The following is a 26,281-nucleotide window of genomic DNA, read 5'->3' as shown; positions in this document are numbered from 1 at the left end:
AAGAAAATTGCAAATGGATTCACATCGTGGGCTTCATGAGTAATCAAAGCTGAGAACGTGGGCTTCCCTGGTGGCACAGTGGTTGGGAGTCCACCTGCCGATGCAGGGGACACGGGTTCGTGCCCCGGTCCGGGAGGATCCCACATGCCGCAGAGCTGCTGGGCCTGTGAGCCATGGCCACTGAGCCTGCGCGTCCGGAGCCTGTGCTCCGCAACGGGAGAGGCCACAACAGTGAGGGGCCCGCATACCGCAAAAAAAAAAAAAAAAAATTGAGAACGTGAAATCTGTGAGTGTCAAGGTCCTGAGGTCTGTGTCTTCGGCGATATATGCAGAAGGCCAGTTTAGCAGGACCGCCCTGCTCATTCTGTTTCTTCCTTTATGGAATCTGGCTTAAGGAGAGCATCTTTGTATAAAATCGGGGAAAAAAAAATCACAGGGCAAACATCTGGATTCTGTTTTTGTCAAGTCACTTAACGGAGGGAAAGGAGCGCTAACCCTGAGTTTTCTCTCTACAGCTGGCGTACATCTCTGGGAGCCTCCGTTTCCTCATCTGACAAATAGGAATAATACCTGTCCCACTTACTTGGAGGGTTTTCATGAAAATCAGACATTTGAACGTTAAAATCTATTTTTAGGATCGTTCTCCTCATAGGATCAAATAGAGGGAGATAGCTTACAGGTTTCTTTGGTATTTGAATAAATAGGTTGGATTGACCAATCTTTCCTGTTTCCTTCCGTAGAGCTTTTTTCATTATTTAAACTGAAAATTTTTTAAATTTAGCTATTTTCTGTCCTTTTTAGCAAAAAAAAAGGTAATCTAGAAGGCAGGGAAGGACAAGACAAAATGGATTGCACCTGGTACAGATGCAATTCCATGTGATGCGTCAGTTTCTGTCGGTGGCTTCTGGGCCGGGTTCTGTGATCTGGTGACCGAGGAGCTGCTGCCTTCTCTGTTTGTCCTTCCGTCATTCAGTGGAGTGTTCTCACCACCGTTCAGCAGACAGCATCGTTCTTTCAAGGAGTATCGTGAGACTGCTGCTCAGGCTCTGAATTCTGTGTCTCTCACAGGTATTACTTGAAAAACAACATGGAGACAGAGACCCTTTGTTCGGATGAAGATGCTCAGGAGCTGCTGAGAGAGAGTCAGATCTCCCTGCTGCAGCTCAGCACCGTAGAGGTGGCCACGCAGCTCTCCATGCGGAACTTTGAGCTCTTCCGCAACATCGAACCCACTGAGTATATAGATGATTTATTCAAGCTCAGATCGAAAACCAGCTGTGCCAACCTGAAGAAATTCGAGGAGGTCATTAACCAGGAGACGTTCTGGGTAGCCTCTGAGATTCTGCGGGAGACGAACCAGCTGAAGAGGATGAAGACCATTAAGCATTTCATCAAGATCGCTCTGCACTGCAGGGAGTGCAAGAATTTTAACTCCATGTTTGCAATCATCAGGTAAGGGCATATTTGTCGTGAGGTGCGATTCAGTTTGCAGATTTAAAAATGCATCAATCCCTGAAAGCCACAGACTCTGTGTGAGTGTAGTATTTTTTAATTGCATCATATGGAACAATTCTTTTTCTCTTAATCCTTAATTTAAAATCTCTTGTAATGGATGGACCTAGAGATGATCGTACTAAGTGAAGTAAGCCAGCCAAAGACGAATATCATATGATATTGCTTATATGTGGAATCTTAAAAAAATATATATATATATATAAATGCACCTATTTACAAAACAGAAACAGACTCACAGACGTACAAAACAAATGTATGCTTAGCAAAGGGGGAAGAGGTTGGCGAGGGGTAAATCAGGAGTCTGGGATTCACAGATACACACGACTATATAGAAAATAGATAACCAACAAGGACCTACTGTGCAGCACAGGGAACTCTCCTCAGCATTTTGTAATAGCCTATAAGGGAAAAGAATCTGAAAACGAATAGATATATTCTTTTTATATATAGATAGAATAGATATATGTAGATGTGTGTGTGTGTGTGTGTGTGTGTGTATGATGAATCACTCTGCTGTGTATACCTGAAACTAACACAACACTGTAAATCAGCTGTACTTCAAAAAACATTCTCTTTTATGCTAATTTAAAGCCCAGAAAATCTATATTCACCACTTTTTTAGCTCTGTGACTTTGGGCAAATTATTTGAGCTTCTCTGAAAGTCAGTTTATTTCTCTATAAAATAACAGTGACCCAAAGAGTTATCAAGTAGACTAAGGGACACAACGTATGTGGCGTTCCATCAGCCAGCACACAGCAGGGGGATGCCTAGTAAATGTTACTTTTCTTCCCTTTTAAGTGCTTAGACTGAGGCTGGAAGAAAGTGCAGGCTGAAACAATGAGCAATATTGACATTGATGGTGGTGATTCAGTTAGTCATTTTTTCTGTCTAGGAGTTTGATCATGCTCTTATTGGTTTTTTTTTTTTTTCCTACGTGGCGTATAGTTGCTTTACAATGTTGTGATAGTTTCTGCTGTACAGCGACCTGAATCATTGATACGCATACATATATCCCCTCTTTTTTGGATTTCCTTCCCATTTGTGTCACCACTGAGCACTGAGTAGAGTTCCCTGTGCTCTACAGTAGGTTCCCATCAGTTGTCTATCGTATACGTAATATCAATAGCGTCTACATGTGGATCCCAATCTCCCAATTCCTCCCCTCCCCCCGCTTTCCCCCTTGGTATCCATACATTTGTTCTCTACGTCTGTGTCTCTGTTTCTGCTTTGTAGATAAGATGGTCTATACCAGTTTTTTTCAGATTCCACATATATGCGTCCATATACGATATCTGTTACTCTTCCTGTTCTTATGGCTTTTGTTTCATGTTACAACTCTAGGATATTTGTCCAGTCTGTTTTATCAGACGGCTGCTTGGCACCAGGCACTTTACGTACGGAGAGGAAGCAACGAAACACAGCCCTGCCCTCAGGACACCTGGCATTCCAGTTGTTCTGCCCACAGTAGACAGACCGGGAGGGTGTAAAGGGAAAAAGAGTAAAACCCCTCGGCCCTGTCCCTGGTTCCAGCTTCAGGTCTCATTACCCAGAATCATTAACACTCTTATGAATCCTGTACTTGGCTCTGCATACACAGCACTCACACAGAGCTGTTACATGTTAAGAAATAGACAGCATGCTCTTCTACCTACTTCGTAAGGATGAGTCATTTAATTTTAGACCGCTTTTCTTTTTTCCCCCTCAGCGGCCTAAACCTGGCACCAGTGGCAAGACTGCGAACCACCTGGGAAAAACTTCCCAATAAATACGAAAAGCTGTTTCAGGATCTCCAAGACCTGTTTGACCCTTCCAGAAACATGGCAAAATACCGCAATGTCCTCAACAGTCAAAACCTACAGCCTCCCATCATCCCCCTGTTCCCGGTGATCAAGAAGGACCTCACGTTCCTTCACGAGGGTAAGTGTAAGTTGGAGGATTTCTGTCTCCACTTGTGGAGGCGTCGGGTAAATGCTATGTGATTCCCTCTTCCTTTTTGCCAATTACAGGGAACGACTCCAAAGTCGACGGGCTGGTCAATTTTGAGAAGCTAAGAATGATTGCAAAAGAAATTCGTCACGTTGGCCGAATGGCCTCTGTGAACATGGACCCTGCCCTCATGTTCAGGACTCGGTGAGTGTGTCCCCCTCAGCAGTGCTCGCGGGGTTAGAGAAGGTTGAGCTTAGCACTTCCTAGTAAACGAGAAGATTTTGAATAGGCCCGCCTGTAGCATGGTGACATGTACCAGGCTGTGTGGGGAATCTCCGTCGAGCTCTGATTTGGAATGACTATGATTCCACATCCAGTGCACTGTGGGCTGTCGTGAAAACAGTTGGTCCCTCTGACATTTTTCATTGAACGTGAGGCACAGCTATTTTTATTTTTCAGAACGCTGACTTGCAGAGCTAAAAGGTGTAATGGATAGTATGAACTAAAATATGTAAACAAGCCGAACAGTATTGTCTCACTGCCCACACAAGGGATTTAGCCGTCAGTGTAGCCGAGAACGATGAATGCAGTGAAGGAGAGAACAGAAGTCTTTAGAAGCAAATATTTACATATGTTTGTCTTTTGAGCCAGAAAACCGTTGCTGGTCAAGTTGTTTGTGTGAGGAGGTTTGTGGGCTTCTAGTACTGCTTGTCCAGAAGTCTAGTCCTTTCTTTCTGAGCTTGTGATCTCTCTGTCTCTCTCTACACCCATGCTTCAACCTCCACGGCTCTCACTTACAGGAAGAAGAAGTGGAGGAGTCTGGGGTAAGTGGCGGGGACACTGCACACCCACACTGTTCTCGTCCCGCTCGTGGCATTGTTTTCTTACCTGCTGTGTTTTCTGATGCTTTGCATTTTTGCATTTTTGTCCTAACCCTCTTGCTCTAGCAGAATTTCAGTTGGCAAACTGACTTCAAGTTTCATCTACTGGGGCTTTTGCTTTCGAGGTCATGACCCAAGAGAGCTGTGAAATGATCGATGATTGTTCTGGGGAGCAGTAGGCCAGGCCTACTCCTGAGCTTTCAGAAAGACTTCATTTTAATATAATTTGTGTGTTTTGAAATGAGAAAAATCTAACCTGGGGTGAGGGGAGAAAGGACGTCAGAAGGAAAAATTGTGCAGTTTAAACGCTATTGCACAGATTTCTGAGAAGTAAATCTATGTCGTACAAAAGGTGCCCCTCGGTGTTAAAACTAAATTTTTTACAGCTCAACTAACTACTGTTTTCATCCTATAAACCAACTCTTTTCAAAAATAATTCTTAACAACTCATGTGCTAGTTTCCATACATGTGTTTTCACATTTGCATGACCATTTTATTAACAGATTGACCATATTACTTGACGAACTCACTACATTTAACCCAAGCAATAAGAAAACAATCGTGAACATTGTAATTTCTTTAAATTTATGTAAGACATCCTCTTTAGGAGAAAAAAGATTAATGTCACTCTTAATGATTGCAGCTGTGTGTTTATTCTTGCATGAGCTTTCACATATAATCATTATTACTTGCTGGCTTCTACGAGAGAGCTGCCTTGAATGCTCTATAGAGGCGAAAAGTAGAATTTTCTAGTCGGAACAGAACAAGTGCCAAACATACATGTGTATGTAGAGTGTATGTAGGATTCTTCTCAAACTTGAAAAAAGTTTTTTTGATCTGTATGATTCTCTATTGCTTTGTAAAGTTTACTTACCAGAATGAGGCATGTGGCCTTCTGAACGTAGACTCTTTGTAGGTGTCTCGGCACGTTTCCAGGAGATACAGGGATCCCATGCTGGGGCGAGCTGCAGCTCTACCTTTTCGTCTTCCAGGTCTCTCAGCCAGGGTAGTACAAACGCAACAGTGCTAGACGTTGCTCAGACAGGTGGTCACAAAAAGCGGGTGCGTCGCAGCTCCTTTCTCAATGCCAAAAAGCTGTACGAGGACGCCCAGATGGCCCGAAAGGTGAAGCAGTACCTGTCCAACTTGGAGCTGGAGATGGACGAGGAGAGCCTTCAGACGCTATCCCTGCAGTGCGAGCCGGCCACCAACACATGTGAGTGTCTCCTTAAGGTGGCTGCCGGGTCCGGCTGGAGTGCAGATTGGTTTCCTGTGCCGATAAAGCAGGGCTAGGCCCAGGGGGAGCTAGCATCCTGAGACACGCTCGCCTTTCCCTTGAAGGCGGCTCTGAGGACCACGCGGCGCCGTCCTGGGCTGAGCCCCGTCCGTGCCCAGCGGGGTTCGCATGGGGACTACGACACCGTAGGCTTCTTCGGGGTGACCGGCTTTGGTTTCATCCCGACGCAGCCAGAGTGCCGTCAGGGGACACAGGGGCAGGTGCAGCGCCCATTTGCATCCCTTGTTCTCTCACAAAGATACTTGCCAAGTGATGGGCAGCCTGGGAGCGGCACAGAGCTAGGTGCGCTGGCTGCCTCTGACCCCCTCAGCTCGGCCGGCACTTGGCAATGAGTTCAGCTACGTGTAAGGCAGGAATTCTCCACAGGGAACCACAGCTCAGCCTAATGTGTAGCTCCCCAGCCTCTGAAAGTCCGGCCAGGCCAGAAACGGGGGCTACGTTCTCTTTCTCGGCATCCGTATTTGTAAGACAGAGGCGTTTTCCGTTTAGGACACTTTGGGGTCTTTTATGGGCAAGTTTGAAGATACTTTCTATAGGACTTAAATGTTAGGTCATTTGAGAAAGATTCAGGTTATCAGACGTACCCAGGACACTCTTAAAGCACTGTGTGTCATGGTGAAGAGTTTGTCCTCAAGAGGGAGATGGGTCTGAGTTCAGGTCCTGTTTGTTCCTTGTACTAACAGTGTCACCTTAGGCCGGTTACTTGAGCTCCATTATGTGTAAGATGGGGGAAGGAAGTCATTGAGTTGTCTTCAGTGTGAATACACTTAAAATACAGCATTTAATTGCCCTGTTAAATTGGCTTGCTTTCCATCTGCCGCGGAATTATACACTCAGTACAGTGCTCAAGGAGTATTGGCTGCTATTAGCAACATAGATAATTCTACCCCATTGGAGAGAGAATTTGATAGTGACAAGACTGCAGCTAGTATCATCTACTAAATTAAAACTAAGCTCATATATGTCAAGACATTTTGGGTGTCATTTTAGAAAAATAATTCCTAGTGGTCTTCCTGTTGTAGCTTGTATAATAGGTTTGTGTTTTTCGTAGACATACGTACAGCGTACTGAGCTATCCGCATTTTTCGTTTCTTTTTAAATGTGGTACTTGAAACAGTGTCATCTCTTGAGACGGCTTGTTTCATAAAGTGAATCTTGGTTCCGTCGCGCCTTCTTTCTGTGACGGAGGCTCTCCCCCCGCCTGCCCCTGTTTCTCTCCTTTATCTATGGGCCACAGGGGAAAAAAAGATACATATTTCAGTGTTCTAACTGTAGGAAATGCTCGTGCAGTTGTAAAAGTATCCCGTGTGTGGCCACTAACTTCTTAAACTTCTCGTTCTGTTTTCACACCGAACAATTACCAGTGCCTAAGAATCCCGGTGACAGAAAGCCTGTCAAGGCCGACACCTCCCCGGTGGCCCCTAGGGCAGGGCTGCAGCCGAAGCCGCCGCCGCAGGCTCCGCAGCCGTCACAGAGGCCCAGCCCGGGGCTGCAGCTTCCCGCCGTGCCCCTCTATCCTTCGCGGAAGAAAGTGCCCCTACGGGATCTCCCGCCTTTCGGTAGGTGACTAAGTTCGCGCACACTTTTTTTTTTTTCCCCTCTTAATTTACTTTCTGTTGAAATAGAGTTGAATTACACTGTTGTGTGAATCACTACAGTCAGTTAATCTTTGACAAAGGAGGCGGGAACATGCGGTGGGGAAGCGACAGTCTCTTTGGTGAGTGGTGCTGGGAAAGCTGGACGGCCGCCGCATGCAAATCAGTGACGTCAGGACACATGCCCTCGCGGCCGGCGCAAAAGCATGAACTCACAATGGCTCACAGACTTCAACGGAAGACAGGACACCATGCAACTCCTGGAAGAGAACACAGGCAAAACATTCTCTGACATAAATCGTAGCAGTGTTTTCTTAGGTCAGTTTCCCAAGGCAATGGACATAAAAGCAAAAAATAAACAGATGGGACCTAATGAAGCTTACAAGCTTCTGCTCAGCAAGGGAAACCGTAAACAAAACGAAAAGACAGCCCGTGGGCACTTCCCTAATGGCGCAGCGGTTAAGACTTCGCGCTCCCAGTGCAGGGCGCCCGGGTTCTATCCCTGGTCCGGGAAACTACATCCCACATTGCATGCTGCAACTGAGAGTTCTCATGCCACAACTAAGGAGCCCCCGAGCCGCAACCAGGGAGCCCACCTGCCACAACTAATACCAACACAACCAAATAAATAAATATTAAAAAAAAAAACCTTTGGTCTGGGAGAACATATTTGCAAACAATGTGACCGACAAGGACTTAATTTCCAAAATATACAGACGGCTCGTATAACCCAACAACAAAAAAACAAACAACCCACAACCCCCTTTCGGTGCTGTTCATTCACTGCCTGCTTCTCAGACTAGGAAGCGATACTTATCACGGGTAACTTCGTCTGGTATACTTGAGTGTCCCTCTGGTTGTTCCCTCTTCATAAGACATTAATGTTCACAGAGTTAAACTTTACTTTTACCCGTGAGAAGGACTGTTTTCATAGAGTATCTCATTTAATCATGCTCGTTTGTCATAGCAGTGGAGGCAAGGCATGCCATGGGGAAATTATGCTATTACTCATTTAATTTTTAACAAGTACAGAGGCTGTTTTGTCCGTATACCTTGTTTAAACTAGCTTTGCCTTATGATCAGTGAGTTGCTGGAATTTAGGCGGAATATTTTTAAGTGAAATGATTCGTCTGGAGGCGAACTCTCATTTGTTGAATCACTGGTTCTGTAACTTGGGAGGAAGATACAGTCAGTTCGTGAATGTTAAAGGAGCCAAAGCAGGGACTTCCCTGGTGGTCCAGTGGTAAAGAATCCGCCTTCCAATGCAGGGGATGGGGGTTCAATCCCTGGTCGGGGAATTAAGATGCCACATGCCGCAGAGCAGCTAAGCCCATGAGCCACAACTACTGAGCCCACGTGCCACAACTACTGAAGCCTGCGCGCGTAGAGCCCGTGCTCCGCAACAAGAGAAGCCACCGCAATGAGAAGCCTGCGCACCGCAGTGAAGAGTAGCCCCCGCTCGCCGCAACTAGAGAAAGCCCGCGTGCAGCAATGAAGACCCAACGCAGCCAAAAATAAAAAAAATTTACATTGTTCCCCCTATCACAAATGAACTGAATTAGTGTTCCTTTGTCCACTGTTTTTTTTTTTAATTATTATTTTTTTTTGGCCGCACTGCGCGGCATGCGGGATCTTAGCTCCCCGACCAGGGATTGAACCCGTGCCCCCTGCAGTGGAAGCGTGGAGTCTTAACCACTGGACCACCAGGGAAGTCTCTCCACTGTGTTGTTAATATTCTTATATTCCCAAGTCCCCTGCAAGCCGACCTCTACTGCCTCTTTTCTGTCGAGCTTCTGATATGGACACAGCCTGTTAACCCCCATGTAGGTGTACCTGATGGAAAGCCATCCCCAGCCCCCTTCCCCAGAGAGACTCTCTCTCCAATATTTTTAGGCCTATTTGAATTTATGACCTTTAGAAATGCGGATGGGATAGTCATGCGTCTTCTTAGGAGAGTTTCACATTTAAAGTCACAGAATATAACATAGTGACTTAGAGATGCTGGGCCCACCCCCATTCATGAAATAAATTTTGTCTGAATACTTCCTGTATTTTTCACTTCGGTGTCTTCGTCATCCCTAGAGCTGCTTTTGAAGTGGAACAGATTTTTCTGAGGCATAGCATCTTCACATCCATCTTCACTGTTTGAAGGCAGCACTTTTTGAATCTGTGAATGATGCTGGCTTGGAAATCTTTTCCAAATCAAGGCTATTCATTCGTGTAGCTTTAGTGTAGCTGGTATTTTCATGTACCCTGTATATATCAGTATCTGCACACGTAATTAAAAGATTGCTTGAAAAGCCATTTTTAAAAGATTGTATTACAGTAGTATCGCACACTTACAGGTGTTGAGGTGAAATGAAGAATTAGGTCTCCGTTCAGTTTCATTGCCTCCTTTTTAATGGATTCTGTGAAGTCTGAGAACATAAAACCTAACATTCACTGAGGTAGTGTCAACCTGTAATGCCTTCCCTCCGGTCTCTTTGTTGTTCAGAATGAGGTAACTGAGAGTGCCTCATAATGAGGCTTAGAAAACATCTCTTAATGTGACTCCCTCATTCCTGAAAGTAAAATTTTAGGGGAAAAATCACCTGGTATTGGCACATGGAATCCTTTTTCTTCCGCCCTACGTCATCCGACTAGATCGTGCACTTGGCGCTGCGCTGGATGGCTTCCCCCTCCGCGCCCCTTTACCGCACTCCTGGGAGCCCTCCCCGGTGGCTTGCAGGACGCTTCTGGGACCCGGCACTCTCTGGGTCCCCTCCTGCCTTCTCTGTCATCCGCTTACTGATCAAATACTGGCCTGATTTCTTAGCGCTCCATCAGTCTGTTTTCTCGCTACTTCCTTTGGGCTCTTGGCTTTCCTTCCATCACTCCCACGTCCCATGAGCTAACTTTTCCAACACCACCAAAATACCTGTTCCCAACCCAAACTTGAGTGCTGATAAATCTTCTGAGCTGCGCCGCTCTCACCCTAACCCAGAGTATTTCCAGATCATCTCTTTGTTTCTTCATCGCTGCCTGATGTATTGTTGAAGAGGGTGGTGGTCGCGGTTTGGAACCCAGAGTGGAATGGCAGCAGCAGCCTTTCTGGTCCTCGGCAGGTGTCAGCAGACACACGGCGGGCACCTGGTGCCCCCTGCGATCTCACTGTTTACACGGGCAGAGTACAGAGACCATCGAGCCTGGAAACAACCTGCCACGACGTGTGACATTCAATCTTAACACAAAAAAAGTGGTTTTGTTCTTCACGGTAGTCTTTTCAGTCTTGGAAATGCATGTTGAAATCATTTTCTTTCTCTTACAGGTATAAACTCTCCACAAGCTTTAAAGAAGATTCTTGCTTTGTCTGAAGAAGGGAGCCTTGAGCGCCACAAGAGGCCGGCAGAAGACACGGTATCGGATGCGTCCTCCCGGTTCTCCTCCCCGCCGACCTCCCCGCAGAGCTCGCCAAGGAAAGGTGACTGGGTGACCCCTCTTCTCCTTCATGGGGACCTGTGCTTTCAGCTGTGATCAATTCTAGTTAGAGATTACATCACTTCTGACATTAGAGTCGTTTGAAATGACCTTGGGAATTTGCTGGCGGTCCAGTGGTTAGGACCCCATGCTTTCACCGCCAAGGGTGTGGGTTCGATCCCTGGTCGGGGAACTGAGATCCTGCAAGCCGCACAAGTGCCCCCCCCTCCGCCAAAAAAAAAAGACACGATATGTAACACCCAATGGATTTTTTTTTTCTCCTCAGTTTATAAATTTGGAAGAATTTTGGTACTTTTTAATATTATAGTTATAAATAAATAGTGTCAAGCTTATATAACTATATAAGCCCCTTCAAAAATTCATTTTTTTACTGATTGTAAGTGTGGAAATAATTCTTTTTATACTAACAGTTGTTCTAACTAAATATAATTACATAGCATTCATCACAGAGTAGAGGCCTATAAAAACATAAGAAAAACTACTATCTTCCTGATTTATCTTTCACTGTGTTAACATGAGTCTGGATTATCTTTTTTGTTGCTATCTTGTTTTATTTTTAAGGAGATTAAATTTTAGGCACTCAAACTCTCCTTCTGATATTAATGCTTTCTTATCTTAAAATACTAGATCACTTTCTGCTGCATAACCTCGGGGTTACTTTCTCCCCACCCTATAATTGAATGGGCGTAAGTAAGCCGGTAATAAACGGCCAGGACAGTTTTCACTAGACGAGGCCAAAGAGATTAATCTGTTGTTAGATTTCACCGGCACAACAAGTACCTTTCCTGCTTTACTTTTCAGCTGTCTCAGACATGTGTGCGTTCTATGGGGGTATCAGTCTCTAGTCCTTGTTCAGTGGGTGCGTCTGAATTCTTCTCTCGTCCGTCGTTGGGTGGCAGTGGCAGTCAGCTGAGATCGTTTGGCTGCGGGCAGTTGGACTAAACCAGCTCCCCATCTTCTCGTGGAAGCGAGAACAGTAGCAAGAATAACAGTGCACCACGGACCTACGGGATAGGTGGGCCAGCAGGAAAAACGGGAAGGGGTCATCTCATTAGCTGAGGAAACTGGGACGATTCCTCCCCATGCCACATGCTCCACCTGAGGGATTATTTCTCTAGAGATTTTGTTTTTTGCGGGGTGGGGCGTAGACTGTTCAGGGAGGGTTTGAAATCTTGTCTGTCAGAACCTGCAGCGTGGTTTATAAGAAGACATTTCATAGGTGAACACGTGAAATCTTATCAAGACCTGTGCAACCTTTTAAAAAAATAAATCAGGAATTCATAATTTACTGAAAGGATGGGGAAGTACTCTTCAGAGAGTAAATCAGCAACATTTAGGTGCTCTAGATGGCATTGTTTTATTAGGTTTTCATTGGGTACATATAATCATATAAAACCAGTAAAAAATAAATGAATACTGAGAAAGGAGTATTTGGATTTTTTTGTTAAAGATGTCAAGACAAGCCTCTCTTCCTTTGTGACTTTCAGTTTTAGCAACAAAGAGTTAAGGGTCCTTCAGGCCAAAAAATGGACATCTGTTTAGACATAGTGACGGTCCAGGGAGAAAAATGGAGATTTTGTACATTATGTCCTTCAAAACAATTGGCTTTCATGTGATTTATCCAATATATTATTAATGCTGAAAAATCAAATGGCAAAAATCCAAAGATATCTTCTTCAAGTCTTATTTCTTATTCATACATGTCCATTTAAAATTATAATGCAGGGGGCTTCCCTGGTGGCGCAGTGGTTAAGAGTCCGCCTGCCAATGCAGGGGACACAGGTTCGTGCCCCGGTCCGGGAGGATCCCACGTGCCGCGGAGCGGCTGGGCCCGTGAGCCGTGGCCACTGAGGCTGCGCGTCCGGAGCCTGTGCTCCGCAACGGGAGAGGCCACAACAGTGAGAGGCCCACGTACCGCCAAAAAAAATTATAATACAGGGACTTCCCTGGTGGTCCAGTGGTTAAGACTCAGTGCTCCCAATGTAGGGGGCACGGGTTCGATCCCTGATCTGGGAACTAAGATCCCATATGCCTCACAGCGTGGCCAAAATAAATAAATTAAATAATTCAAAAAAACAAAAACCCAACATTAAAAAATGAAAATATAATACAGATCTTTCCAGTGGAGTTATTCTATGCTGTAAAGTTCTAAAAGTGAAAACTCCATTGAAAACAAAATTACTACTGACTTTGCAGGTTGAGAAGAAAACCACACTTTTAAATATCATCCTAGTCATTCTTCATAGTTCCGTTTACATAGACTAATGTAGTATAATTTACAGTTCAGAGAGCAGCGTCGAGTCGTGCCGTGATCCCGTCTGCAACCATTCCTGGGTCATACGACAGTGCATTCTTTTTTCCTCTCTAAACTTTCATCAAACACACTAAACTGCAATTGAGTAAAACTTGACTGTAGCTCATCCCCAAGCAGAGTGTTTTCTCCCCAGTTCCGTGGTGGCACCCGTGGCCTGCATTCTGGTTTTGCTACTGAGGAGGCGTCAGCTGGACGCCGTGAACCCCCGGTGTCTAAGGACTGATGTGTTTCCCACGCAGGCTACACTTTGGCTCCGAGTGGCACCGTGGATAACTTCTCAGATTCCGGCCACAGCGAAATCTCCTCACGGTCCAGTATCGTCAGCAACTCCTCCTTCGACTCGTTGCCCATCTCGCTGCCCGACGAACGGCGCCAGAGGCCATCGGTCGGCACTGTGGAGACCAGCCTGGCCGCAGGCCGGCCGGAGAGGCGGCCGGCGGGGGAGCCCGACCAGTGCAGCCTGGGGTAGGGGCTCGTCCGTGTGCTCGCTCCTCTCTTGCACGTGTGCGGGGCTGTTCACGGGACGCCCAGGGGTGCTCTCCCAGCCCAGTTCTGACACTCACCATTTCCCGATCACTAAGCGTCACGCAGACTGCTTTCCCAGTGAGGTCCGTCCTGCGCTGGGACACGTTTGCTCTGCGCTGAGGGCAGGGGGCGACTCAGTCCAATGAGCTGCTTTCCCGAAATAGTCAGATTGTAGTGAACACTGTAAGGAAAGTGCTCCTTTACTGTAAGCAGGTCATTGCTCCTTTCCCCCGTGTTGATATTGTGGTGACGTCACAGGGGAGGAAACTGGACAGGGCCGAGTGGCCACTGTCGCTCAGTCTGGTGGGGCCTAATCCTCTTTCTGGAAGGAAAGGAGGCCGCCTTTCGAGGAAAAAGTGGTTGCGTTTTAGCACAGTTATTAGTTAACAATCTTGGCCTTTCCCCTCCCCTCCCCTCCCCTCCCCTCCCTCCCCCTCCCCTCCCATTCCCTCCCCTCTCCTCTCCTCCCCTCCTCTACTCTCTTGTCCCCTCCCTCTCCCCTCCCCTCTTTTCTGGCCCCCCTCCGCCCTCCCCTCCCCTCCTCTTCTCTTTATTATTTTTTTTTCTTTGTTTCCCTTTGGCCGGCCGCCTAGGTCCTGTGCACCGCTGTCTGAGAGCCGGGGCCTGTACGCTGCAGCTACAGTGATCTCTTCTCCCAGCACAGAGGAGCTTTCCCAAGACCAGGGGGACCGAGCCTCACTTGACGCTGCCGACAGCGGCCGAGGAAGCTGGACGTCGTGCTCCAGCGGCTCCCACGACAACATCCAGACCATCCAGCAGCAGAGGAGCTGGGAGACGCTCCCCTTCGGGCACACTCACTTCGATTACTCAGGGGACGCCGCAGGGTTATGGGCCTCGAGCAGCCACGTGGACCAAATCATGTTTTCCGACCACAGCACAAAGTACAACCGGCAGAGTCAGAGCCGAGAGAGTCTCGATCAAGCCCAGTCCCGGGCAAGCTGGGCCTCCTCCACGGGGTACTGGGGAGAAGACTCGGAGGGGGACACGGGCACCATCAAGCGCAGGGGGGGGAAGGACGTTTCCCTCGAAGCTGAGAGCAGCAGCATGATGTCTGCGAGCGCCGAAGAAGCCAAGCCCGTCGCCATGGCTGCCCACGTGGCCGTGCCGCCCAGCGCCACCAAGGGGCTTATCGGTAAGCCGACCGCGGGCTCTGTCCTGTCTGGGTCGTGGCTGCACCCTGACTTACTTCAAAAGTAAAAGCATGTGTTTGCGGTTCTCCTCCTCATTCTGCCCCAGCCATTGCCGTGTAGGCCTTCCAAGTTAGCAGTGCACTCAGGATTTTGAAATGAATGGTGGTTAAGAGGCCAGGTTCTGTGGTCAGGTGCTTATAAATACCCTGCAACAGTCAACCTTCCATGCACCGTAGCTGTCGGGATCAGTAGGTTGTCCTTATGGGTGTTACCTGCTCTGAGGTTGATCTTCTCAGCTGAAAATTATCAGGAAGGATGGCCATTCTCTCTAGAGGAAGAATATTTTTTTGTTTAATTGGAACTGTTCTAAATGTTTTACTATTGTATTTTGTTCCCTTGAATTGTATATTTAGAACTTTACCCTTTGCATATTTAAAAATCTTCTGTCGATGTTTGTTATGCAGGTAAATTTTTCTGTGCTAGACAGATTCCCTCTGCACAGGACAGAACAAGGAGGAGGGTGCTGAGAGATAAGGTAGTGTGTAAGAGCCTGAGAGTCAGGCAGGCTGCGGGTCTGAATCCCTGCTTTGCCACTTTCCTAGCTTTGTGACACTGGGCAAGGCACTAAACAGTGTCTGTTTCCTCATCTGTAAAATGAATTTAATAATTTCTACCAGTGCAGTTGCTGTGAGGTTTAAACGCAATCTCTGCAAAACACTAGTGCCTAGTTAGCAGTTCATAAGTAGACGAAAGACACTATCACTTTGCTGCTGCTGTTTCTGTTGTGAAGTCTCTTATGCTCCTTCAATGCTATCGGGATATATTCTCTATGGCACGTTCAATGTCTGTATAAAGTGTAGGGATACATCATAGGATACAGAGTGAGAAATTCTGGAATATAATCTTCACAGACATCACTTTCATTAGTAGGGAAATTGTAGTTATTTTATCACGCAGTCATGGGTGGATGTCGAGTTTAATATCTTTTCAAGATGAATAAGGAGAAGACAGTTAACACCTATTCTTAGGTTGCAATTTTTAAAGCACTTTTTTTTTTAATTGAAGTATAGTTGATTTACAATATTGTGTTAGTTTCAGGTGTACAACAAAGTGATTCAATTATATATTTTTTCATATTATTTTCCATTATAGGTTATTACAAGATATTGAATATAGTTCCCTGTGCTATACAGTAAATCCTTGTTTACCTATTTTTATGTAAAGTGGTGTGTATCTGTTAATCCCAAACTCCTAATTTATCCCTCCCCTCTTTTCTTCCCTTTGTAACCATAAATCTATGAGTCTGTTTCTGTTTTGTGTATAAATTCATTTGTATTATATTTTAGATTCCACGTATAAGTGATATCATAAGACATTTGTCTTTGTCTGGCTTCCTTCACTTAGTGTGATCATCTCTAGGTCCATCCATGTTGCTGCAAATGGCATTATGTCATTCTTTTTCATGGCTGAGTAATATTCCATTGTATATATGTACCACATCTTCTGTATCCATTCATCTGTCGGTGGGCACACGCGTTGCTTCCACATCTTGGCAGTTGCAAATAGAAAAGCACTTTCTTTTAACAAACTAATACACAGAATTTTTATTGCAAAGGCAAGAAGAATGATTTAAGTTCCTAACAGTTGAGTTTAGAAAGTTGAAGATAATAAAACTTTGCTTTTACTTGCCTTTACAGATTCATGTTTTGTCATGAAATTAATATAAAAGGACTTCAAGAAAAATACATACCTCACATGCACATGGTTTTAAGTTTTGAAATTTGCATCATTTTTTGTACTACTCTTCCAAATTTATTGTGATTCCCTATTTTCCGAAGTGAGGCCCAAGACTTGAAAGTAACCTGGGATTGATTCTCTGCCTGGTGAGGGTAGATGGCCCAGCAAAGAAGAACAGCTCGCCTGGCCCCCGGGGCAGGGAGAGCGGAGGGAACCGCTGACAGGCACCACTCCCGTGTTGCAGGCGTGGGACTGGGTGCCTTTCTGTTCCCTTTGCTCCATGTTTCCAGTAAACCCCAGGGTTGGGCGTTAGCCTGGTTACTGCGTGACAGGTAGAGTCGCTCTGTGGTGACCCGGTGAGAGTTACAGGTACTTAGATTGCTTAGTTTTGCCTGTGCCGCCGGAGATGACCTGGTGCGTGGCGGGTTTGGTGCGCACAGCCCCACACGCCTTTCACCGTGGGCGCTGTTCGTCTTGGTCCTCCTCCTTGCCGATGAGCGCACGTGGCCTGGGATGCGCTCCCCCCGGCCCTCCCATGCTGACCGCGGCGCCTTGTCTCTCCCTCCCGCAGCGAGGAAGGAGGGCCGCTACCGGGAGCCGCCGCCCACCCCGCCGGGATACGTGGGCATCCCCATCACCGACTTCCCCGACGCCCACCCGCACCCCGCCCGGAAGCCGCCGGACTACACCGTGGCGCTGCAGCGGTCCAGGATGCTGGCCCGGCCGGCCGAGACCCCCGCCCCGGGCGGCGCCAGGCCCGCCCCGCGGCCGCAGTGGCACCGGCCCGGCGACGACCCGCGCCCCGGCCCCTGCGCGCCCCCGGGCCTTGCCACCGAGGAGGACGGTACATGCGCTTCCCCCAGAGGCCCTGCTTCCCGCCCGGGGTTCCACGCCCGCCCCAGGCCTTGGTGCCAGCCGTTGGGTTGCGTTTTGCTCTTTCCGAAGTGGCTGGAGAAATAACTAAAGATTGCGGAGGGGTCCCCTGTAATACCGTGTGGGCATGGGTGCATTTCCCTCCTAATCCTCGGTTTTCTGAGGAAATGCTATGAGTCCCAGATGAAAGTCTGGTGGAAAAACCCACTTCTCTAGAGCTCTTTTGCCTTCTCTGTACGAGTCCAGCTGGCCGTGCTGGGGTGAGGTTGAAGGGGGAGACCATGCCCCCCTCCTACCTCCTGCTTTTAAGGTTTGGGTTTAACATGTTTTATTCTGGAAATAATCATTATAGGAAGAAGCAAAACACAATTCATGAAAACTACTTGTAATCCTGCCACTTGCAGATAACTTCCATTAGCATTTTGTTAAATATCCTTCTAGACTTTTTTATATGTATACACGTGTACATTACTTAAGAAGTCATGTGTTGTTTTATAACTTTTTTCAATGAATTTATCATTCATGAGTTTCCAGTCAGTAAATATACAATGTATTTTTATAGTGGGTATGTATATTTAAAGATGTGCATCCCATATACTTTATTTTAAACTTTTTTTTTATAAATTTATTTATTTTATTTATTTATTTTTGGCTGTGTTGGGTCTTCGTTGCGGCACACAGGCTTTCTCCAGTTGCTGCAAGCGGGGGCTACTCTTCGTTGTGGTGCGCGGGCTTCTCATTGCGGTGGTTTCTCTTGTTGCAGAGCACGGGCTCTAGGCGTGTGGGCTTCAGTAGTTGTGGCTCGCGGGCTCAGCAGCTGGGGTGCACAGGCTCTAGAGCGCAGGTTCAGTAGTTGTGGCGCACGAGCTCAGTAGTTGTGGCTCATGGGCTCTAGAGCGCAGGCTCAGTAGTTGTGGTGCACGGGCTCAGTAGTTGTGGCTCGTGGGCTCTAGAGCTCAGGCTCAGTAGTTGTGGCTCCTGGGCTCTAGAGCGCAGGCTCAGTAGTTGTGGTGCACGGGCTCAGTAGTTGTGGCTCGTGGGCTCTAGAGCTCAGGCTCAGTAGTTGTGGCACATGGGCTTAGTTTCTCCGTGGCACGTGGAATCTTCCCGGACCAGGGCTCGAACCTGTGTCCCCTGCATTGGTAGGTGGATTCTTAACCATTGCGCCACCAGGGAAGCCCCTTAAACTTTTTTATTATGATTAATCATTAGGTAGAAAAACAGTTGAGGATCTTAGGTGACCTATACTAAGAGAACATAGCTGTGGTATTTTTATTTAGCACGTCGGTGAACACGTTCTCTCTAAGCACAAGAAAACGACTTGCTCGCTTATTGATTTTTCTTTTGTTTCTTCCTTTCTTTCGTGGTTGCGTCGGCAGAAGATGAACAAGTGTCTGCGGTTTGAGGCACGGGCTCCTCTGCACCCGTGTTGGCCACCCACAGGAGAGCACAAGAAGACGTCCCCTAGCGTCAGAGCCTTGGAGCTCACACTCTGAGAATGGTGGACCCGTTTGCCTCCTTCCCTGCCTTAAAAGCAGCATGGGGCTCCTTCCCTCCTTCTTCCTGTCCCCTTTGCATGTGAAATACTGTGAAGAAACCGCCCTGGCACTTTTCCGCCTTGTTGCTTGAATGCACAGCGCAGCGTCTCCAAGCTCCTGTGGCCGCCTGCCACGTCACACAGCATCATTCCAGACTCCAAGGTCATCACCACCCATGAGTCACTCTGGCTGCACTTCTCCACGCCTGGAAGGAGTTTTTAAAAAAATCTTCCTTTTAGATTTCAATCCAGTCCTAGCACTTGGTTTCATTGGAATCGGGAGAAAAGCCAGCCATGGAACTGCTTGGGGTCTTTAACCCACCAAGGAAGACAAAGGAAAACAATGAAATCCTTTGAGTACAAATGCTTGTCCGCTTGTTTACAGTGCCCTCCTCCGTTTTTTTGGGTTTTTTTTTTTTCTTTTCTTTTAAATGAGTTTAATGATTGTGTTCAGAGAGTAAATATTATATCCATTTAATGATTTTACAGTATTATTTTGAACCTTTAAGTAGGGTTGCCAGCCGGGGTTTCTCAAAAACCAAATATGCCGGACAGGGTGTGGTCACACCGGGGAGAGGGAAGGCCGGCCCACAGCCCCGCTTCCTGTGTCCCGCCGCGCCTGGGAAGCGCCCTATCCTGGAAGCGTGAGATGTTAGCCAATTACCTAGACCCCAAGGCCCCCGGCCCCTCCTTCCCCAGGGCCTGGGGCTCTTCTTTACAACTGTTTGCACATGGCCGGGGAGGGAACTGGGACTCTTGCGTCCTGTGTCTGAGCCTGTGGAGCACAGGGCAGTGTCACCCGAGGGCGTGTCCTGCTCCATCGAGACAGACGGCAAACCCCATGTTTTTTTAAATTATGTTTCTTTGATTTCTGTTTATTTAGCTTTAGGGATTCTCTTGCTTGTTTTCAAAGAGCCACGTTTATAACTGGATAGCATTGCAGTGAAAGCAGCTCGGGGTGTTGGCGCTAAGGCCAGCTATTCATACTGCTCTTCCAAGACAGCCTCCCCGTATCGATCAGTCGCCATGAGGGAATAAACAAGCCTCTGACGTGAAGATGATCAAAAGATCCAGAACCCAGTGCGGTCCGCCAGCCTTTGTTTGCAAGGCGGGTTGGTCGCCGAAGACTGACCCGTAAGTGGCTTTACGGACGCCGAGACGGAGAAGGCCTGAGTGTAGCAACCACGTGTTCACAGCTGCTATTAACCCCAGAAGGACTGAGATGACCCCTCCAGTCTATTTTTGTGTTGTTTTTGCACAGACTCCGGAAAAGTGAAGGCTGCCAATCCGAGTAGTACTCAGATGTGAGGAACTGCTGGTCTTGGATTTTTTTTCCATTAAATTCAGCTGATCATATTGATCAGTAGATAAACGTAAATAGCTTCCAATTTTAAAAGTCAAATTGCAGTGTTTTTTCACTGTATCAAAGCAATGTCAGTGCTTTATTTAATAATTCTCTCCTGTATCATGGCATTTGTCTACCTGCTTATATATGACATTATCAATGATGCATTTGTAATTTTACATGTAAGATGCGTTATTTGCCAGTTTTCTCCTCTAGGCCGTGGACCTCACGTGCATCTAGAAAGACAGAACTCTTGCTCTACACAAGTCGCACAAATGTTATCTAAGCATTAAGTCACCGTAGAACATAGGACTGTAACCTCAGTTCGCTCTGTGATGTCAAGTGCAGAATGTACAATTAACTGGTGATTTCCTCATACTTTTGATACTACTTGTACCTGTATGTCTTTTAGAAAGACATTGGTGGAGTCTGTATCCCTTTTGTATTTTTAATACAATAATTGTACATATTGGTTATATTTTTGTTGAAAATGGTAGAAATGTACTATGTTTATGCTTCTACGTCCAGTTTGTACAAGCTGGAAAATAAATAAATATAACATAATGCCTTGCCTATATTCTTAACGACTCGTGCATGCTTTTTCGTACTGAAGCGTAAGAAAGCCCTTGGATCTCACTGCAGGCGCGAGTCCACAGGGCACTGAGGGTAGACCGACGATGTCGCCTAAAACTGCCCAAATAGCCTGTTCTTTTAGGTAGCTTTCTGTTGATTCAGAGAAAAGAAATTGATATCACTCATGTTAACAGAAATTAATATCACTCATGTGTCCAGAATTCATAGTGTTTGAGATTCAGTGAGAAGTTACGATATCACTATGTATCTATCGAATACATAGCATGTGTCTCTGCCCAATTCTTTTCCAATAAACATCTCTATGGGACATAATATTTTTGATTCCCAATATACATGCAAGTTCATGGCCGCTAAGTTAAGAGTACAATCTAGCAAGTGATTTGGAGCTTGTACATCAAATATCATTGTTCTGTCTACGAGAAGAGTACAATCTAGCAAGTGATTTGGAGCTTGTACATCAAATATCATTGTTCTGTCTACGAGTCCTAATGCGTGATAGGTCTGAGTAATATTTTGGTCTGTGAGAAGGGCACTTACATTTAAAAAGGTGAGAATCAGTTAAGCGGCAACCCTGTCGAGCACATTCTGAAATCAAGGATTATTTCTTATCCTCAAGCAGGCGTTAATAAGAGTCCCGTCCATCACCCACCCGGAAGCCACAGAAGGCGGAGTGGCAAGGCTGTGGAAACACGAGCACGAAATGTGAGGAAATGAGAAGGCGTCTAGAAGGATGGCAGGCGTTCAGTCCTGATGCTAAAGGGAAAATGGCCAAACTTAAAACTCTTCCTGAGGCATTTGTGCTACCTTGGTGAGTAAATTTTGATAATCTGGCCACCAAAACAGTTTGGAGAATGAAAACCATTCCTGTAGCTTCAGCTGTACCTGTTCAGAGGGCAGGTGCCCCGTGTGGGCACATGTGTTCCCACGTGTCTGCCTCTATCATCTGTTCACTATAAAACCCTTCGCTCAGGGAAGCCCTATCACAACAGCAACCCGTGCTCTCCTTAAATTTCTGTCATTGAAAAAGCTTGTTTTTGTTTTGTTTTGTTTTGGCTGAGTTGGGTCTTCGTTGCTGCACACGGGTTTTCTCTAGTTGCGGCGAGAGGGGGCTACTCTTCGTTGAGGTGCACAGGCTTCTCATTGCAGTGGCTTCTCGTTGCGGAGCACGGGCTCTAGGCGCGCGGGCTTCAGTAGTTGTGACTCGTGGGCTCAGTGGTGGTTCGTGGGCTCTAGAGCGCAGGCTCAGTAGCTGTGGCACATGGGCTTAGCTGCTCTGCGGCATGTGGGATCCTCCCAGACCCGGGCTCGAACCCGTGTCCCCTGCATTGGCAGGCAGATTCTCAACCACTGCACCACCAGGGAAGCCCTCTCTAGTGTGTTTTGAAAAATATTAAAGATCTGATGTTTTGAGGAATTACCTCTTCATCACTTTTTGTATTCTGCTAAAAATAAAGGAAAATGACAAATCAGACATGATGCCTGTTCTTCCGCGATTATGTTTTAGGTTACCTTTAAGTAGCAAAGACTCCACTCCAGGTTTGTAAGAAGTATGTGTTCATCAGATGTGATCAGTGGTAGTGACAGAGTTTACTCTGTGTCATGTTAATAACAGACGTTTGCCACGTTGTAGGAATATGGCAGAAAGCCCTCCTCTCTAATCAGAAAGACTATAAACGGACCTGGTTCTGTTTCCGTACATGCAGGTTAAAGCCCTCCAAATGCTTTCCTCAGCTTTAACTCCTTCCCTCTTCTGGGAGGTGTAGAGTTCATGCTCATCTGTACTTTAATATATTTGATCACCAAGCCACTGATAATCTCTCAAAATGTCCTCAAAGGATGCAGGCTGCTGAAAAGGTGTGTATCAACACACCTGGTAGGTCTGTGTGCTGATGTATTTCTCAAGGAATGTGTTTCTCACTTCTATTCGTGCCGAAGAAGAAGAGGAAGCTCTCTGAGTCCTTGATCCCCTGTTCCTCAAAGAATAAAGGAAGTGTAGCACTGAGGGGGCCAAGCTGTTGATTGGAGAAGCGAATGATCTTGCAAATACTCACAAGATTGTCAGCCCGTGGAGGCTGAAAGGGGCAGTAATGGAATGTAAGTGAGTAGAACAGGCTGCAGCCAGGGGCCAGGACCCTTCAGAAAGATCTTACAGTGAACGAGGGTTTACCCAGCTGACAGGGAGACAAAAACACTGACTGGAACGAAACAATAATTTGTGAATTGCACGTTTTTCCACATTCATGTCTCAGCCAAGGACAAGGCAAGTGCAATAAGACTCCTGCCTATGTTTTGAAATGATACTTGCCCAGTTAATTTTTACAGAGCCATGGCCACGTAACAGGGACATGTATAGAAGCGATCAAAACATTGCATGCAAGGTTAAAGAATCTTAGAAGAGGCTTTATTTTATGGGCACTCAGTACGATCCTAACCATTTTCCTTATGGGAAAAATTAAGCATAGAATATAGTATCTGAAGTAAATTTACAAACGACCAATTTTTATAGAAGAGAAAAACTAGTGAACTAAATTCACCGTAGGGTATTCAACACTTCAAAAGTCAAGGCTAGTTCCTTTTTTTTTTTTTTCTGTAGCTAGTTTAATAAAATTTAGGAACTTTTCATAATATTAACTCTGACCAAGTGGTTGACATGCGGTGTGGTCTGATGGGAACCAACGAAGTAACAGTATATCCCAGTATTTGAGGCTCTCCTTAATTTATATAGATGGGAACCTTTTTTTCAAACGAGACTATAAAACTGATTTAGCCACGTGCAGCATGAAGATGAAAGTACGTGCAGACCTGCCAGGTGTGGCTTAATGAGCTCATCCGCTCGTGTGCACTTCCTGTGATCCAGGCACTCTTCTGGATGCCCGGTATTTACAGATGGCACCAAAGTGAACCAAAGTGCCTTCCAATTACAGCCTTCTTTTGGCTGAAGGTCTCCCACTTCTCAGACCTGAGAGGGGAAAACTTAACTGAGTGATCCCAGGACCATAAGTGAGTACCTTACCAAGCAGCCTTGATCACAGCTAGATCGAAGATAGGAGATGCCTGGCCCACAAGCTGCCAGTCCAGGCTTGCTAGCCGTCTAGAAGAAGGTCCTAGAAAGGAGCACAGTGACCGGTAGGGAAAGGAAACCAAACTGCACTCATCACATTCTCTTTGGGGAATTTCTGTGCGAAGGTGAAAAAGAGCAAAGGCTCACCCAGTCAGGATGCAGAAGCTGTGCGACGGGAGAAGTGATGAGAGTGCAAGAAGCATGAGTAAGAAGAGAGGGGGGCCACGAGGCCGGGAGAGTGAGGGGTCGACGGCAGGGGCATTCAAAGCCGAGAACAGCAGACACCTGTTTCTTGGGGAACAACCAAGTGCTGGGGCATCGTTGCCCCAGCATGAATGTGCAGCCTCAGAACCTGTCCTCGCAGCTGGGCTCTCTGGGCTGTTGTTCCTGAAACCCGAATGGAGAGCCATTCCTCTCCTGTAAGCACTGTCCTCAGCATCTAGAACAGTGCCTGGGGTAGTGTTAAAGGTTTTAGTAAATGAGCGTCTTATCGGGGCCGCTAGAGGGCCCAGTTATAGATAGATTGGACAGTCAAAATCAGCCAACATGCATTCATGTATTTGTTATTAAAGCACTTATATTTTAGACAGTGTTTTGGTTCACAGCAAATTTGAGTGGAAAGTACAGAGTCCCATATACCCCTCCCCTCCCTCACTCTTGACATCGCCCACCAGAGTGGTACATTTATTACAATGGATAACGCAACCTTGACCCGTCCTTATCACCCACATTCTACAGTTGACGTTAGGTTCACTCTTGGTGGTGTACATTCTACAACATGCATTTATTGAAGGGCGTCTATAACTGTGCCCGGTACTGGTGAATATTCAGAAGTCAACTAACTTGAACATATTTCTATTTTCTTTATTGAGGTATAGCGGACAAATAAATGACTCTCGACAAGGCTAGCGAGGATTTACGATTAACCAAAAGGGAGCAAAGAATAAAAGACTGTCTAGGAGCTAAATTCTGTGTGGCTGAAGATGAATGGAAGATGGACAGAGGCTGAGTTATCCAGGGGAGAGTCTTTGGCTGCCCCTGAGGTCTCCGCGATGCCTGGACGTCGAGGAGACACGCCTAACTAGACAGGCTTCGGGATTTGGAGACACTGAGAAATTGGTTGGAATGAGCAAGGGAGTGTGCTATTACGTAGGACAAAAATGTTTTACAGAGATTGTATTTGTTGTTTTAGGGGCTTGATAAATGTTCATAAAAAGGAAAAAGGAAGGGAAAGAGCAGAAGAAAGGATCTGTGCTGAGATAATGGTCTGGAGGGAAGATCTGATTCAGCTGGAGTACAGGTCGCAAAGCTGGGTGAGGAGAAGGGGGTCACCCAGGCCGGGAGGCATGGGGTCGGGACGGGAGGGATGAACAAAGACGGCTCAAGGGAAATATAAATCAGTAGAACCTGATGTCCAACGGGACATGAGAAATTAAAGGTAAAATCAAGCCCCTCCCCCGGCATCGAAAAAAATGACTTTTAAGAGACTTAAAATTCCTAATCAGAGTGCGTAAAGTGGAAGAAGCTACATTGACAAAGATGGAGACATTGCAGAAAATGATGCTGATTTTTATGTTCATCTGTCGACGGACATTTAGGTTGCTTCCATGTCTTGGCTATTGTAAATAGTGCTGCAGTGAACATTGGGTGCATGTATCCATTTGAACCATGGAATATTACTCAGCCATAAAAAAGAATGAAATGATGCCATTTGCAGCCACATGGATGAACCTAGAGATGATCATACCAAGTGAAGTAAGTCAGAAAGAGAAAGACAAATACCATATGCTATTGCTTATATATGTGGAATCTAAAAAGAATGATACAGATGAAGTTATCTACAAAACAGAAACAGACTCACAGATGTGGAAACTCACAGTTAAAAAAGGGGAAACGGGGGGCAGAGGTAGAGTGGTGGAGGAAAAAATTAGGAGTTTGATGAACATACGCTACTATATTCCAAATAGATAGCCAATAAGGACCTACTGTGCAGCACAGGGAACTCTGCTCAATATTTTGTACTAACCTATAAGGGCAAAGAATATGAAAAATAAAAAACAACATATATATGTATAACTGAATCACTTTGCAGTACACCTGAAACTAACACAACGTTGTTAATCAGCTGTACTCCAATATAAAATTAAAAAGAAAAGAGAAGATGATACTGGTTTTCAAAACCAAGTCAAGAAGGGTTCTTGTCCAGGGACTCAAAGCCCCAAGTGGTCTCCATTCCACCTCCCGCATCCGTGGGGAAGGGATGCATGCGCTGAGGAAGGGGTGTCCACCCGACGAGGTACAGTCCCTGGTGAGGCCATGTGGCTTATCCACTGCATTTGCCAGCACATGTTTGATTCATTCTTCTATGTCACTGTCTAGGTTTCAAATCACTACATCCAACCAAGCTATTTCTAGCCGTATGGACCCCAGGGTTTCTCTTCAATGACAGAA

The 26,281-nt window shown here is 46.2% G+C and overlaps 1 protein-coding gene across 11 annotated transcripts in view; it reads left to right on the top strand.

Annotated features, from left to right (window-relative positions):
* Positions 1-20,844, top strand: part of RAPGEF2 (Rap guanine nucleotide exchange factor 2) — a 243,974-nt gene extending 223,130 nt beyond the window's left edge. For 7 of the 11 annotated variants that reach the window (XM_060299865.2, XM_060299864.2, XM_060299863.2 and 4 more), the window contains 11 exons: positions 1,069-1,452; positions 3,222-3,433; positions 3,523-3,646; positions 4,243-4,266; positions 5,317-5,540; positions 6,986-7,180; positions 10,524-10,676; positions 13,247-13,472; positions 14,126-14,685; positions 16,992-17,264; positions 18,673-20,840. In XM_060299865.2, coding sequence (XP_060155848.1) covers positions 1,069-1,452; positions 3,222-3,433; positions 3,523-3,646; positions 4,243-4,266; positions 5,317-5,540; positions 6,986-7,180; positions 10,524-10,676; positions 13,247-13,472; positions 14,126-14,685; positions 16,992-17,264; positions 18,673-18,698 — 2,401 coding nt within the window. In that variant the 3' untranslated portion in view covers positions 18,699-20,840. Of the gene's footprint in view, positions 1-1,068; positions 1,453-3,221; positions 3,434-3,522; positions 3,647-4,242; positions 4,267-5,316; positions 5,541-6,985; positions 7,181-10,523; positions 10,677-13,246; positions 13,473-14,125; positions 14,686-16,991; positions 17,265-18,672 lie in introns of all 11 variants that reach the window. The other 4 variants (XM_030865726.3, XM_030865725.3, XM_070045624.1 and 1 more) reach the window with 4 other exon arrangements.
* The last annotated feature ends 5,437 nt before the right edge of the window (positions 20,845-26,281 follow it).

The sequence above is a fragment of the Globicephala melas genome, chromosome 5, assembly GCF_963455315.2.
Source record: "Globicephala melas chromosome 5, mGloMel1.2, whole genome shotgun sequence".
NCBI lineage: Eukaryota > Metazoa > Chordata > Mammalia > Artiodactyla > Delphinidae > Globicephala > Globicephala melas.
The sequence above is the reverse complement of the archived record's forward strand: the minus strand, read 5'-3'. Positions and strand labels throughout refer to the sequence as shown.